The sequence below is a fragment of the Stegostoma tigrinum genome, chromosome 7 (assembly GCF_030684315.1).
Source record: "Stegostoma tigrinum isolate sSteTig4 chromosome 7, sSteTig4.hap1, whole genome shotgun sequence".
Classification (NCBI taxonomy): domain Eukaryota; kingdom Metazoa; phylum Chordata; class Chondrichthyes; order Orectolobiformes; family Stegostomatidae; genus Stegostoma; species Stegostoma tigrinum.
In genome coordinates, this window is record NC_081360.1 from 48,156,499 (window position 1) to 48,172,513 (window position 16,015).

Genomic DNA, 16,015 nt, shown 5'->3' on the forward strand with positions numbered 1-16,015 from the left:
AGAAATAATGGTGTTATGCTGAAGTTACACAGAGACCAGATGATACCACAACTGGAGTGCTATGTACGGTATTGATCTTCATACTTAGAAGGAATGTAAATACATGAAAGCAATTCAGAGGAGGTTACTGGACTAATATCTGAAGTGTGCAGGTTGTCTTATGAGAAAAGCTTTGCCGGGCTAGGCTTCTGTCTGCTGGAATTTACAAGTATAAGAGATGACTTGTTTGAAGCTTAAGATCTTGAGGGGTCTTAATGGATTAGAGATAGGAAGAACTGCCGATGCTGGAGTCAGAGAAAATAGTGTGGAGCTGGAGGAACACAGCAGGCCAGGCAGCATCAGAGGAGCAGGAAAGTTGACGTTTCAGGTCAGGAACCTTTGTCAGAGGGGGAAGAATCTTGAATTAGTAGCTACTATTTAAAGTTAAGAGGTTTTAACACTGGGATGAGACAAAGTTTTATTTTCCTGAGAAGGTTATAAGTATTTGAAATTCATTTCCAGCAAGGTGGTGAAGGCAGAGTCTTTGAATATTTGTAAGGCAAAGCGGGATAGCTTATTCATCAGTAATAAGGGATAAGCGGGAATGTAGTTTTGTGGTTACAATCAGATCAGCCAGGCTTCAGGGGTTGCAGAGCTGACTTGTGCCCCTTGTTAGAATTAGATTTTACTGTCCTACGTACTCAAGTACAAGGAGATTAGGAGTCTGCTGAAAAGTGTACAAAATTTCCATTCCAGGTGTTAGTCATTGTGTACCCAATTGTGCTGAGTATTTTAAGACTTTAGAATTTACCTCCATGAGTAACAGCATAAATTGCCCACATTGGCAATCTATACAAAGGAGAGGTAAGACACTGTGGACTATATAGTTCTGCCTGTCAGTTCATAATTTCAACCACATCGTTTGAGGAAATGGTGAAAGCCGAATCAGAGATTTGGGGAGAAATAATTTGGAAATTTCTAATTTGGAGGACGGTATTTTGCATGAAGGAACATAAAATATAGTGAATAAGTCGCTTTCAAATAAGAGAAAACTTGATTTGTAAAGTTACGTTCAAGAATCTTTAACAGTCCTTACACATTGGGTATACCATCATAGCTGATATTGACAGTTGTCCCTCCTTGGGTTCTGCTCCTGTGCTTTTGAATGTGTTGTCAAACTCATCTCCTCAAGAAAACAACTCCTGCCCACTCCCTTCTGGCAAACTACCATGTCATCTTCAGCCTTTCTATCTTTTGCAAGGTCAACTCTTGTCTTCCAAATTTAGGCGCATCTTTGTTGAAATCCTTTCGAGCAGATTTTCGCTCTTGCCATAACACTGAAGTGAACCTGAAGGCTTGTGAAGTCTTCCCGATTGAGAGGCTGAGCCTGCTGTCTCTCAGTAAACTATTTCCTGTGTCATCTTCGTCTCCATCCTGAGTGGGCAATAGAAACGAAAAATGGCTTCTGCCATTCCTAAAGTGGGTGGAATTAGTGCTTTTTTTCATCTTTGAGAGAATAAGTTCTATTTGTGAGCAATGTGAGGCTCTTCAAAGGGCAATTGCATTAATCAAACTTTTTTTTATCCTGGAATTCTGGATAAGAACCTCACACATTGACTGACTGTTGACTGCAAATCCTGGCCTCAAGTAACCTTGATAATGCGATTGAATGTTACAAATTAATTCTAATACCGGCTGTGGAGCAAAAGCAATGTCAGCTAAACTATAAAGTTTCACTCCGATTCCACAATTCACCAACACAACCAAGTTCTTTCAGCCTGCACAGGCTCCAGGTGTTGCTTACCTCTCAGCTTGGAGAATGAAATATCCAAGCCAACTTCTTGAATGCACTGCTATCATTCTTTGGTGCTGTGGGTGTAGGGGTGCAGGGAGAAGTACATTGTGCAGCAGAGAAGTGAATCAGGACAGCAAAGTGAAGAGTCCATGTAGAGATATCCCATTGCCCATCTTGTTGGAGGCGTCTATGTCCTGATGTATTAAGACATCTGATTCCCTGCACCTTTTAGATACCAAACAATTCCTAACAATCTCCTTCTGATCCACTGCAGTGGTAGAGTGGCCAAACATGGTGGTGTTTTTTGGGATGAGAAGTTATACTGAAGCACAGTGAGCAATCACCGGTGGATGTACTACTTCGCAGAAGAGAAGGGAAGTTATCCCCCATATGGTCACCAAATTTTTTCTCTCAATCAACATCACATTTCTGTTTGTGGGAACTTGCTGCGTGCACATTAGCTTCCTTGTTTCTTACATGACAACGACTAAACTATGAAATAACTTCAGTAGCTGTAAAGCAGATTGTTGCATCCAGTAGCCATGAGCATTGCTATATCACAGACCCAGCTCTGCCACAAGGATTTCCTGCAGGCTGGCACTACACTTGGGCAGAATGTCTGGACATGCCAGAAAATTTGCCATGGTATAATGCACATGAAGTGACACTCGACCACCCTGGCAGGTTGTGACTCTACCCCAAATTTCACGTTCAATGAGAAGAGCTTTCATTGTTATATCTCTGCAATATATTGTTGTGCAATTACCAGTTGAGTAGTTCAGTTTTTACATCTTAAACATTTTGATGGGTATTTGGAGTGACTAGCCTCAGAAAAGCTCAGGCTAGATCTTTGTACAAGCAGTATATATGCAATATTTAGAACTTGGTATACATTGAATGACAATATGTTTTCACTTATTTAACCAAATATTAAGCAACACTTTTTTTGAATACAGTGTTATTGCCATAGTGCTTAAAGAAAAGTAGAATAGACATAAGTAGGCCCACTTTTATCTAAAATCATAATCATCATTCTGGCCTCAGGCAGTACAAACTACTTTTGCATTTAATTGAAATAACTAAATTAGTATCTGAATCAGCTGAAGAAAAGTCTTTTGTCCATAATGCGGTAAACATGTAGGTATGACTTACTATTGGCAATAAAATTATAACTTAGTGTGATTTTAAAAATGATCTTTTTCTAGATCAATATTTATGAAACATTATATGTCGAAGTTAGTGCCTTTGAAGATGCTCACACTTTTGGATGGCTTCAAGTCTACATTAAACCATTCAAATTATCTTTGTTAAATATAATAAAAAGATGGAGCTGGCTATTTAAGGAACACCTTCTACACCACGTGGTCGATAGGTAAGGAAACAAGGAAATACTAATGCACTAGTTTCTGTTGTTTATTTCACAGATTCTGTACTAGATGGGCAATGTATCTTTAAAATGGATGACATCATGCCATATGATATTCTGGCATAAAGGTACCCACCTTGCCTTCAATCACATCTATGGATGAGGAGATGTGTAAAGAGGCTTGCGAATAAACACTAGCACAGACTGATTAGGCTGAATGAATAGTTTCTGTGCTGTGTATCCTATGTAAATCAATGTCTACCTTTTCTGCAATTCTCTGTTTAAATCTCTCATACCCAAGATTAAATCCCAAGTAGCATCCACTGTGACTTACCATTTTATGTTGTTTAACCTCATAACAGCTTTGAACATGGTTAACCACACTACCTTCCTACTGTGTTGTCCAGCTCATTGGATTGCACATGCTTGGCTCCACTCTTACTTCTCTGTAGTCATAATGCCTGCTGTAAGAACTTCACTGCATACCTGGGACAGTTACCTTCACAGATCTCCATTGAGATAATCATGACTTGGTAAATATTTCTGCTGGTGAGTGACATCATGTACTCTTGGGGTCAGGTCCCATTTTTATGTTGGTGCCATCCAGTTTTGTCTTTCCCTTACAGCTGATGATCAATTCATTGTCACTGTGTTTCAAGGCATTCAATCATGGGTGAAGCACAACTTCTTCCAGCCAAATATGATGAGATTGTAACTATCATATTTAGTATGTACCACAAACTCCTTTGTGATAACTTTGCAAATGATTCCGTTCTCACCTCATGTCACTGACACATTGAGTTGTACAGCATTGAAACAGATCTTTTGGCTCAACCTGTTCATGCTGCCCAGGTAGGCCAATTTAAATTAGTCCCACGTGCCTGTGTTTGGTCCATACCCCTCTAAACCTTTTCTATCCATGTACCTGCCCCCTCTCACCTTAAACCTATGCTATCTACTTTTGATCCCTCTTACTCTGAGAAAAAGACCTTGGCTATTCCCCTTACCTGTACCTCTGATGAATTTATAAGCCTCTAAAAGGTCATCTGTCAACCTCCTATTCACTAGTGAACAAAGTCCCAGCCTATTTTTAGAACTCAAACCCTCCATTCCCGGCAACATCCTGGTAAATCTTTTCTGAATCCTCTCCCATTTAATAATATCCTGTCTTATACTAGGGCAACCAGAACTGCACAGAGTACTCCAGAAGAGACCTCACCAACATCATGTACAACCTCAATATGACGTCCCAATTCCTCTACTCAAAGGTCTGAGCAATGAAGACAAGCATGCTAATTGTCTTCTTAACCACCCTGTCTACGTGTGATGCCACATTCCAAGGAACTGTGTGTCAGCACTCCTTGATCTCACTGTTCAACAGCACCGTTTGAGGTCCAACCATTAACTTTCTAAGTCCATGTTTTATCAAAGTGCAACATTTTGTATTTATCCAAATTAAACTGCACCTGCCGTTCCTCAGTCCACTGGCCCAGTTGATCAAGATCCTGTTGTATTCTAAGACAGCCTTCTTCATTGTCCACTATACCAGCAATTTTGGTGTACTCTGTAAATTTAATAACCTTGCCTCCTATATTCTCATCCAAATCGTTTATGTAGGTGGTGAACAACAATGGTTTCAGCACCGATTCTTGCAGCACACCACTGGTCATAAGCCTCCTGTCTGAAAAACGACCTCTGTCTCTACTGTCAAGCCAATTTTATATCCAGTTGGTTAGCTCTCCTTGGATCCCATGTGATCTGAACCTTACTAACCAGTCTACCATGTGGATCTTTGTCAAAAAGCTTGCTGAAGTCCATGTAGACAATGTCTGCCACTCTGCCTTCATCCTTCTTCCTGGTCACCCCTTCAAAAAACTGAATCATGTTTTGTGAGACTCAATTTCCCATGCACTAAACCATATTGACTGTCCCGAATTAGTCCTTGTCTTTCCAAATACGTGTAGGTCCAGCCTCTCAGACTCCCCTTCAATAACATACCCAACACTGACTTCAGGTCCCCTGGTCTATAGTTTCCTGGCTTTTCCTTCCATTATTACTTAAATTATAGCACAACATTAGCCACCGTCCAGTCATCCAGAACCTCACCTGTGAATATCAATGATAAAAATATCTCTGCTAGGGATCCCATCATTTCTTCCCTAGTGTTCCACAACATCTTGGACATTCTTAAACAGGTCCTGGGAAATTATCTACCTTTGTGTTTGAAGACCTCCAGTACCTCATCTTTGGTAACATGGACTCTTTTCAAGGGGCGTGACTATTTTTATCCCCAGGTTTCCCAGCTTCCATATCTTTATCCACAGTAAATACTGATGTAAAATATTCATTTAGGACCCCACCCATCTCCTGTGATTCCAAACATAGATGGCCACATTGATATTTAAACAGCCCAATTTCTTTCCTTAGTTATTCTTTTCCCCTTTATACTTGTAGAATTCCTTTTGGATTCTCCTTATCTACCAAAGCTGTCTCATGCTCCCTTTTTGTCTTCCTGATTCCCTCTTAAGGATTTGTGTGGGGGAGGTCATGCCTCACTAACTTGGCCAAATTTTTTGCGGAGATGACGAAGATGATTGAGGGAAAAGCAGTTGATATTGTCTACATGAACTTTAGTAATGCATTTGATAAGGTCCCTCATGGCAAACTGGTACAAAAAGTGAAGTACCATGTTATCAGGGTGATCTCACAAGATGGATACAGAACTGACTTAGTTGTAGGAGACAGAGGGTAGCAATGGAAGGATGCTTTTTGGAATGGAGGGTTGCAACTAGTGTTCCAATGAAATCAGTGCTGGGACCTCTGTTTGAGATCTACGTAAATAATTAGGAGGAAAATGCGGCTGGTTTAATTAGTAGTTTGCAGATGATACGAAGATTGGTGGAGGTGCGCGTGATACGAAGATTGGTAGAGGTGCGCATAGTTAGGGGGATCGTCAGACCATACTGCAGGATATAGATCTGTTGGATGACTTGGCAGAAACATAGCACATGGAGTTTAATCCAGACAAATGTGAGGTGATGCATTTTGGAAGGCCAAGTACAGGTAGAAATCATTGCAATGAATGGTAGAACCCTTAGGAGTATTGATATGCAGAGGAATCTGGGTGTGCAGTCCCACACATCACTAAGGTGGCAGTGCAGGTGGATAAGGTAGTACAAAAGGCTTGTGGCAGACTTGCCTTCATTGGAATAAGCAAGTTATGCTGCAAATTTATAGAACTTTGGAATAGCACAACTCTGTGATTGAATCTTAACTGCCCTCTGGCCAATTAGGATTGGGCAGTAAATGCTGTCCTAGCCAGCAATGCCCTCATCCCATGAATGAATAAATTTTTAAAAATTGCATATCGTTCTGATCATCACACAACCAAAGGGATGTGAATGTTTTGGAGAGGGTACAGAAAAGGTTTACCTGGATGGTGCCTGGTATGGGGGATTTTAGCTATGAAGAAAGGCTGGCTAGACTGGGTTTGTTTTCACTGGATTGCAGGAGGTTGAGGGGCGACCTGATAGAAATTTATAAGATCGTGAATGGCATGGATAGAGTAGAAAGTTTCCCAGGTTGGAGGGGTCAGTTATAAGGGGACCCAGGTTGAAAGTGCAGGGGGCTGTTTAAAAGAGATGAGAGGCAGGTTTTTCAGAGTGGTGAGTGCCTGGAACATGCTGCCAGAGGAGCTAGTACAAGCAGACACAGTAACATCATTCAACAAGCACTTGGACAAATACATGAATAAGAAGGGAATAGAGGGAAGTGGATCCTGTGAGTGAGGACCATTTTAGTATGGAAGGGCAAAATGTGTCAGCACAGTCTTTGAGGGCTGAGGGGCCTGTTCCTGTATTGTTCTTTGTTCTAAGTGTACTCCTACAGTTCCTGTATTCCTCAACGGATTCATTTCATCCCAACTGACTATATCTGAATACCGCCTCCTTTTTCCTGACTAGAGCCTTGATATCTCTAGTCATCAGTGATCCCTACCCCTGCTAACCTTGCCCTTGAGAACCTCAACATTTTATATACATTAATTCGTTGTTAAAAGTACATATTGTCTGCATCTCCAAGCCATCTCAATCCTACCTCTCCCAAAATCCAAAGGCCGAGTTTTACATAGGTGAATGGGTGTATTGTTCACACCACAGGCCAGCTCTGGCCAGTTCTTTAAAAATGGAGGCACCCTCCCTGTCTTACTTGACATGATAGACTCCAGCTTTCCTGGTGATCTCCAACGGAACCACCCAGCTTCAAGACCCACCCAGAACTCTTAATTCAGTGGTGAATGTGCTGTCTGCTTAGCATTTTAACTAATTCAGGGAAAGACCCTGTTGGCTCACCCTTAATGTCAGAGTCCTGAGCCAAAACTCAAGTCAGCTCAAGGTAACACAAGTCAAAAACAGGAAGTGTTTTGATCTGTCGCTATTCTGTTCTTGTAGATTTTCTGCTACTTTGTCTTTTCAGTGTAAGTCAGTTGCTGTCATTTATTACCGTAACTGAGGAAGGAATTGCAAAAAAGGTCCAGGATGGCGATTATACTGGGCTGGTTCAAATCATGACGCATCTAATGGCAATCCGAGACAGGAAGTCAGCTGCAGATGATACTTTTGAGTCTCTGAAAGAAACAGCAGAATTATTAAAAACCTGTGGACAGCAGCTTCCTGAACACGTTTATGCTGGGCTTGTGGTAAATACCTTATATTGAAGCTATAATCTTTGATGTGTATCAAATTTCTTTTGGAATCATACTTGTATTTGTTTTTAATTTATAATCGTACCTATAATTAATAATTGTACCTATAATTACTTTAGGTTTGGTCTGTTGAAACATTAGCCCATGAAATTTTCACCCTTGTATATTACTATTTTCTAACTAGTCAATATCTAGAATATTTTGAAATTAGACAGCAGAATCCATGCCTTTTGTTAAATGTGGCGATCCAAATATTTTCTCTTCTTTCGATCTCTTGCATATGCCTTTAACTCATGATCTGATAACATTGGATCCAGCAGAAAAAAATACGTAAACCTTGCTGCTGTTGTGCTTTGTAATTGTTTTCCCAATCTGTTGCTTTCCACCTTTTTTTTCATAGGGGTAGAGTTGAGAAAGTTTCAAATTAACATTATAAATCTCTTTTAAAACAAAGATGCTGGAAATCACAATGGGTCAGCCAGCATCCATGGAGCGAGAACAAGCTAATTTTTTGGGTCTAGATGACTCTTCATCAGAGCATAATTCTTTGGGTCTGCATGAGCAAATGCTTGTAGATGTGATACTCTCAGAAAATGCAAAGTGTAAAAAAAAAATCTGCTTTTAGTTGTTCCTTCTTGACACACGCTGGACTATTAGACACCTGTTAAGGTCAGTACGTTATCTGAAAGTGTTATAAAGTCATTTTTCTGTCATGTGTTTTTATGTTTTGACTGAAGATGCCAAGTTATGAATTCTCTGAGATGAAGGTGATTTCAAAAATTTGGTCAACCCAGTGATCAGAAATTTTTACATTTTACAATGGAAGCAGCAATGTATATCAGTGAAGTAAATGAAAGTACTGGATGGATAGTTTTCTATTTTATTTGAGCTTTTTCAAATAACACCCCGGATTTCTAGAGACCAGATGGCCATTAAATTATTTTGGTGTGAGAAACAAGATGTCAGTGCAGGAGAGTTGGAACACTTAATTTTTGTATTAATCTCTGAGTTTACTGAGCGTTGCATAAGCAATTCACCTTGGCTCAGTCTTCAAGAATGTATTCTTTGGCAACACCAAGTCTTAGGTTCTGCACATTCGTCATCCTTTGGCCCCTCCGCATAATTCTTATTTGCTTGCAATTGATGCAGTTTTGTGTAGTAATATAGTATCTTCCAGGGACTTGGTTTATTCTGGCCAAGCTTCTTTCTTTTATGGTGAATTTCAGCACTAGAAAGAAAACTGTTTTCCATTGACTTGGCTTTCAATAAGAATCTAGCTTTGGTTTCAAGCCCACTTCTCAAATGTGAAAGGAACGTTGGGTTTAGACCACTCTTCATCAGAGCATAATTCTTTGGTTCTGCATGAGCAAATACTTGTCGATGTGATACTCTCACAAATACAAAGTGTAAAAAAAACTGCTTATCGTGACAGTCAGAATGTAAACCCACTTTCTTTTGGATAGTAATTCATCAGTAGTGATTAGGGGTGGAGATTAAGAATTAAAATCGAGGACAGAAAATTTAGTTGTTAGGAACTTTAGGAAGAAAATGGAAGTTACTATTTCCTTTGGTGGAATGTTAAGAACAAGACCACATAAATTTAAAGGATATAAGAGCTAAGAGCACGAGGAAGTAATTCGGCCCCTTGAGTATACTCTGTCATTTGACATGATCATGGCTGACCTTATCTCAGCCTCAACTTCACTCTTCTGCTTACTCTCCAGAACCCTTCAGCCCATTTCTAATTAAAAATCTGTCTATCTCCTCCTCAGATTTATTCAGCGTCCTGGCATCCACCATGTTCTGGAAAAGTGAATTCCGCAGATTCATGACGCTTTGAGAGAAGTAATTTCTCCTCATCTCTGTTTTAAATCTGCTACCTCTTGTTCCAGATTGCCCCATGTGAGGAGACATTCTCTGCCTGTCTACTTGTCAATCCCATTCAACATTTTATACACCTCAATTAGACCTATGGTCATTCCTCCCATCTCCAGAGAGGCCTGAACAACTTAATTTCTCTCCATAAGGCAAACTCTTCAACTCTGGAATCAATCTAGTAGATCTTCTCTGAACTGCCTCAAATGCACCACATTTCTCCTCAAAGGGATCAAAACTGTTGCAATACACCAGGTGTGTTCTCATTAATGACTTGTACAGTTGCAGCAACAGTTCCCTACCTTTTATACTCTATTCCTTCAGCAATAAATGCCAAAATTCCTTGTGCCTTCCTTATTACCTGCTGTACTTGCATGCTAATTTTCTGCCGTTCATGTATGAGGGCACTTATTCCCTCTGCATCAAAGCTCCCTGAAATTCCATAGGAGCACAAAAGCGGATGTTTCGGGCCTAGGTCCTTCATCAGAATGGGGGGATGGGGAGAGGGTTCTGAAATAAATAGGGAGAGAGGGGGAGGCGGACCGAAGATGGATAGAGGAGAAGACAGATGGAGAGGAGAGTATACAAGAAAGTTGCAGTGAGAGAGAGATCCCCTGAGGTTGGTCCAGAGGGAGGAGGGTAACTTATTCAGGCTAGGCAACCCTGGAAGAGGCTTTGCAGTGAGGTCAAAATTGTGGACCTCACTGCGAAGCCTCTTCCAGGGATGCCTAACCTGAAGAAGTTACCCTCCTCCTCCCACCAGACCAACCTCAGGGGATCTCTCTCCCACTGCAACTCTCCTGTATACTTTCCTCTCCACCTATCTTCTCCTCTATCCATCTTCGGTCCGCCTCCCCCTGTCTCCCTATTTATTTCAGAACCCTCTCCCCATCCCCCTCTTCTGATGAAGGACCTCGGCCCGAAACATCAGCTTTTGTGCCCCTAAGATGCTGCTTGGCCTGCTGTGTTCATCCAGCTCCACATTTTGTTATCTCGGATTCTCCAGCATCTGCAGTTCCCATTATCCCTGAAGTTCCTCTCTGTTTAGATTATAAGTTGCTTTTCAATTCATCCAACCAAAATAGATGATGTCACACATATCCACGGTAGCAGAGATGATGGCCTAGTGACATGATCATTGGTCTGTTATTCCAGAGACCTAAGTACTGTTCGATGGACTCAGGTTCAAATCCCACCATGTCAAATGGTAGCATCAGAATTCAATAAATATCTGGAATTGAGGTGATGACCATAAACCCATTATCAATTGTCAGAAAAGCCCATCTAGTTCACTAATGTTCTTTAGGTAAGGAAACTGCCATCCTTATCTAGTCTGGTCTACAGGTGTCTCCAGACCTACAGCAATGTGGTTGCTCTTAACTACCCTTTGGGCAGTTAGGGATGTGGCAATAAATGCTGGCCTAGCCAGTGATGCCCATATGAATAAAAAAAGTACATCTGCCAAATTTTGGACCATACACTTAACCCATCCCTATCCTATTTAAATTTTGTCAACTTATGATCTAGTCCACCATGTGGAGCCTTATCAAAAGATTAATTAAAGCCTAGGTAAACAATATCTACTGCTCAGCGCCCTCTTTCTAGTTGTTTTTTCGCCCTTAATTTACTTGTGAAATCTCTTTGGATTACTCTTAACCTTAAATCACAAATAATTGAGGAATCTACCTGGTTCACTAATATCCTTTAAGAAGAGCAGTTGGCCGACCTTATCTGATCTGGCCCATGTGTGACTCCAGACTCTTGATCTAGAGGTAGTCAACAAATGCCTCTCATGTATCTTCAGGAAAAAGAAAGGGGCGCAATGGTGGTTCAGTGGTTAGCACTGCTACCTCTCAGCGCCAGGGACTTGGGTTCAATTCCACTCTCTGGCAACTGTCCGTGTGGAATTTGCACATTCTCCCTGTGCCTGCGTGGATTTCATCCGGGTGTTCCAGTTTCCTCCCACAGTCCAATGACATGCAGGTTAGGTGGATTGGTCATGCTAAATTGCCCCTAGTGTTCAGGGATATGTAGATTAGGGGGCTGGGTCAGGGTGAGATGCTCGAGTGTCGGTGTGGACTTGCTGGGCCGAAAGACCTGTTACCACACTGTAGTGGTTTTATGATTCTATGAAATGCTGATATTGTCAACGATATCCATATCCCATACAAAAATAAAGGAAATCTAACATGTTAGTTAGGGTAAAGGTTAAAATATACAGGCATCGAAAATGTTAATCAAACTTCTAAAATGAAATCAAATAGATTTAATTTCTTTTTTCTGGTTACACCTATGATTATGCTTGAAAAGCCTTTTTGGAAAGAATTCATATTGTTTTGTGTAACTTTAAGATTATTTGTACATCGTCCACGTAAATTCATATTAAAAACAGAAGCTTGTTTCATGTCTAATCCATCTAACTGCAGTGTGTAACCAAAATATTTATATAAATATAATTTTGAATGCATGACTACTACGTTATGAATATTTTCTTCATTTAAAATATTTTAGGAGCTGCCAGAAAAGTGGAAGAACCTTACAAAGATTGCATTAACTGTAAAGCATGAAGTGGCACATTTGCAGTCCAATGAAGTATCTGTTATCAGAAGAAAATGTGTACAGTTTGAGGTGAGATCAGTATTTTGCTCACTGCTTTGAACAGAATGGTTTTGCATTTTTGTTCTGCTAACAACCCAGAATTAAGCTCCACTGAACCAAGAAATTGTAAACTCTGTGAAAAGGGATGTCCAGAGATAACAATTATATGTTTGATGGTAATGAATTCTAAATAAATCTGATAATTTAAATCCCAGTTTACAAAATGGGAGTAATACTCCCTCCCCTTTCAATGTGAATTATGCTTAATCTGGTAGGTTATGAATCTTTTTTGGTAATTGTTTGCAGACCATATAGTTTTTTTATATATAGCTTGCTTTGCTGTGGAACATGACTTCTTTTAATAGCAACACTAAAGTCAAAATGTTTGCTGTTGCTAACCTAACACAAATATCTATGTTATGCAATCATAAAATGTCAATTTACAGACTAGCCAGTTTCGAGGTTAATATAAATTTTCAAATTTGCAGTAAAACAAAACAAAGAACAGTGGATACTGGAGATCTGGAACAAAAATAGGAATTTCTGGAAAAACTCAGTGGGTGTGGTAGCATCTGTGGAGAGAAAGCAGAGTCAATCTTGCAGATCCAGTGATCCTTCATCAGAACTAGTAGTAGCTACAGAGAGTATACGCTGAAGTCAAGGGGGTAATAGAAGAATGAGGGGATAGGTGAAGACAGAGTCTCGAGGGAGAGGAAGGTAGTTAAGCAAACAAAAAAATGAATAATGGTAAGCCAGGGAAATAGAAATACTGTTAATGGGGACCACATGTTGGTGATGACAAGGCCTGGGCATGGAAGGACGTGGGTAAAGAACATGGAAGGTGGTGTGCAGAGCCTAAAATTATAAAACTTGATATTGAGTCCTGAAAGCTGTATGGTTCCCAAGTAGAAAATGAGTTGGTGTTCTTCCAGCTTGCACTGAAGCTCGCTGGAGCACCTGTAGTAGGCCCGAGGTAGCAATGTTGATCAGGGAACATGGTGGTCTGTTAAGTGGTAGGGAACGTTTTTGCGAACGAAACATGTGTTCTTCAAAGCCATCACCTAGTCTGTGTTTCATCTCCTGATTGAAGGGTGGAATGGTGGCTCAGCGGTTAGCACTGCTGCCTCACAGTGCCAGGGACCGAGATTCGATTCCACCCTAAGGCAACTGTCTGTGTGGAATTTGTACATTCTCCCCGTGTCTGCTTGGGTTTCTGATAGGTGCGCCAGTTTCCTCCCATAGTCCAGAGATTTGGTGCGGGTTAGGTGGATTGGCCAGGCTAAATTGCCAGTAGTCACCAGGGGTGTGTAGATTAAGTGGATTAGCCATGGGAAATGCAGGGCTACAGGGAATGGGAAGGGGGATGGGTGGGATGCTCTTTTAACGGTCAGTGTGGACTTTTTGGGCCAATTGACCTGCTTTCACACTTTAGGTTTTCTATGATTTTATGCTTGTGGAGGAGACCACATTGTGAGCAGTGAATACAGTTGACTTAGATTGAGTGTAGTGCAGGTAAATCTCTGATTGACCTGGGAGATGTGTTTGAGGCCTTGGATAATGAGGGGAGTGGAAGTAAATGGGTAGAAGTTACACCTTCTGTGATTGCATATGAAGGTGTCGTGGGGGTGTGAGATGTTGGGAGTGGATGAGGAATGGACCAGGGTGTATAGGAGGCAACAGACCCTGTAGAATACTGATGGGAGGGGATTATGTGTCTGGAAATGGCAGAAATGGCCATTCATGCTCCTTTGGATGCAGATACTTGGAGGTGGAAAGTGACGACCGGGGAACTCTATTTGTGCTGTGGGACAGGAAAGAAGGGGTGAGTGGCTGAAGTGCAAGAAATAGGTCGAACATGGCTAAGGGCCCTGTCAACCACGATGGTGGAGAATCCTTGGTTGGGGAAAGTGGTGGACATTTCTGAGGCTTCTCCAGCAGAAGATGGCATAATCAGAACAGATGCAGCAGAGAAGCGGGGAAAATGGAATGGAGTCTATCCGGGAAACAGGTTGTGAGGATATATAGTTCAGGTAATTGTGGGAGTTGGTGGGTTTGTTTTAGTGTATGAAATCTAAGCAGCATTTGCTGAGGATGTATAAATCTGAGCTGAGAATAATTTAATGTTGAACTTGTTTATGTTACTACCACGATATTTGTAGTAATGGAAGTTATTGTATTTCTCTTGAAATATCTTGCATAAGACTTTTGGAAGTCCTAATGTAAACTTGTTTCTGTTTCTAAGACCATTTCTATTCTAGTGTACATCCATACACACCGCGATTTCAAAATGGAATAAGCAGTGAGTGCATGCAGTGATGTTTTAGCACATTCAGTGCTCATCAGAAAACCTTGGTATGAAGTTGCCACTGGGCTGGATTTTACAGTCTCCCACTGGAGTATGTTTTAATCGGTTGGTGGACATGTAAAATATGCCACAGGGGTAGATTAATGCCATCCTGCTCTCCTCTGCCCCCAGATAGATTGAGACGATTAAGTGGCTAATTATTGTCCATTTAAGGTTATCAGTCCTTCAGTGCCATGCTGGGCAGTAGAAGATGGACTAACTGGGTGCGTCAATTTTCTGAATAGCTTTGTTGAAAGGGCTGGCTGGGTGGGGTTTAACTCTTTCAGGAGGTGTCTTCTGCTTATTAGAGGCACCACTGCTTCTGATCATGCATAACCTATCTTTCCACATTTGTATCTGGCCTTCAAAATTTGCCCCAAACACATTTTGCATCCCTCCATGATTCCATGGACCCTTCCTGTCCAAAACCCTAGAGTTCCTATTCCCGCGATCCATATACTTTTCTTTCAAGGGGCTACTTGCAGTTGTAGAAGCATCCACTTCTCAGTTCTGCTGCTGCTAGGGACTGCTAGAGCTAACAGATGAGCTGGCAATTTTTAAGGGTGGGGCACCTCACCACCTCCAAGGGGCTGAAGTCTGACCCCCTCCCCCCCTCAAACCTCCAAAGGTTGCTTAGTGTTTTGACACTGTAGGAAGGTCTTGTTTAAAGTGGTTCAATTGAAGCCAAACATTCTTCCAGGGATTTGAGGATGGGGTAGATTAGTGCTGTGTTGCTGTGCATCTACACCCTACCCTTATAAAATTGAACCCCTATTTTTAGCATCACTTGGAAGCATTTGCAACTTTATAATTCGTTATAAGCACTGTGAACACTCGAGCAACAAAAATTCAGCTTCTTGACTTCGTAATGACACCTGATCTAAGCTGAGGAAAACAGAAGGTTAACGGTGACTGAAAAACCTGATAAAGGAACAATAATCCTCTTTAATGTCAATGCTTGGCTCAACTTGTCACCATTGGCAATTTCATTTTTACAGATCATCTATTTATCTAGTGAGGAAATGTTATAGACTGTCTGAAGCATGTAGGAAGGGAAAAAACTTGTATTTTCATGAATTTCTCCCAATCTAAAGTTATACAACTTTGCGCACATTGAGGCCTACTGAGACTTGAAGGGCGCATTATATTCACACATTAATTCTCCATAAACTTGATATGGCCACTTTTGATGCACCACAAGAATATAATAAATGCAAGTAATTTAGTATAGCATGATATCATCTGATATTATCTGATGAATCCTTTGAATTTCTTTGTCTTATCAAAGAACTTTTCTTTTGTGAATATTTTGGTTTTTCGTAAAACATCCTGTATCCTATGATACCCATATTCCAT

General features: G+C 40.9%; 1 protein-coding gene across 1 annotated transcript in view; it reads left to right on the top strand.

The window, feature by feature from the left end:
• dnah9l (dynein, axonemal, heavy polypeptide 9 like) overlaps positions 1–16,015 on the top strand; it is a 353,637-nt gene that overhangs the window by 60,231 nt on the left and 277,391 nt on the right. Inside the window, 3 exon segments of the mRNA XM_059647649.1 lie at positions 2,980–3,146; positions 7,614–7,836; positions 12,229–12,345. Coding sequence (XP_059503632.1) covers positions 2,980–3,146; positions 7,614–7,836; positions 12,229–12,345 — 507 coding nt within the window.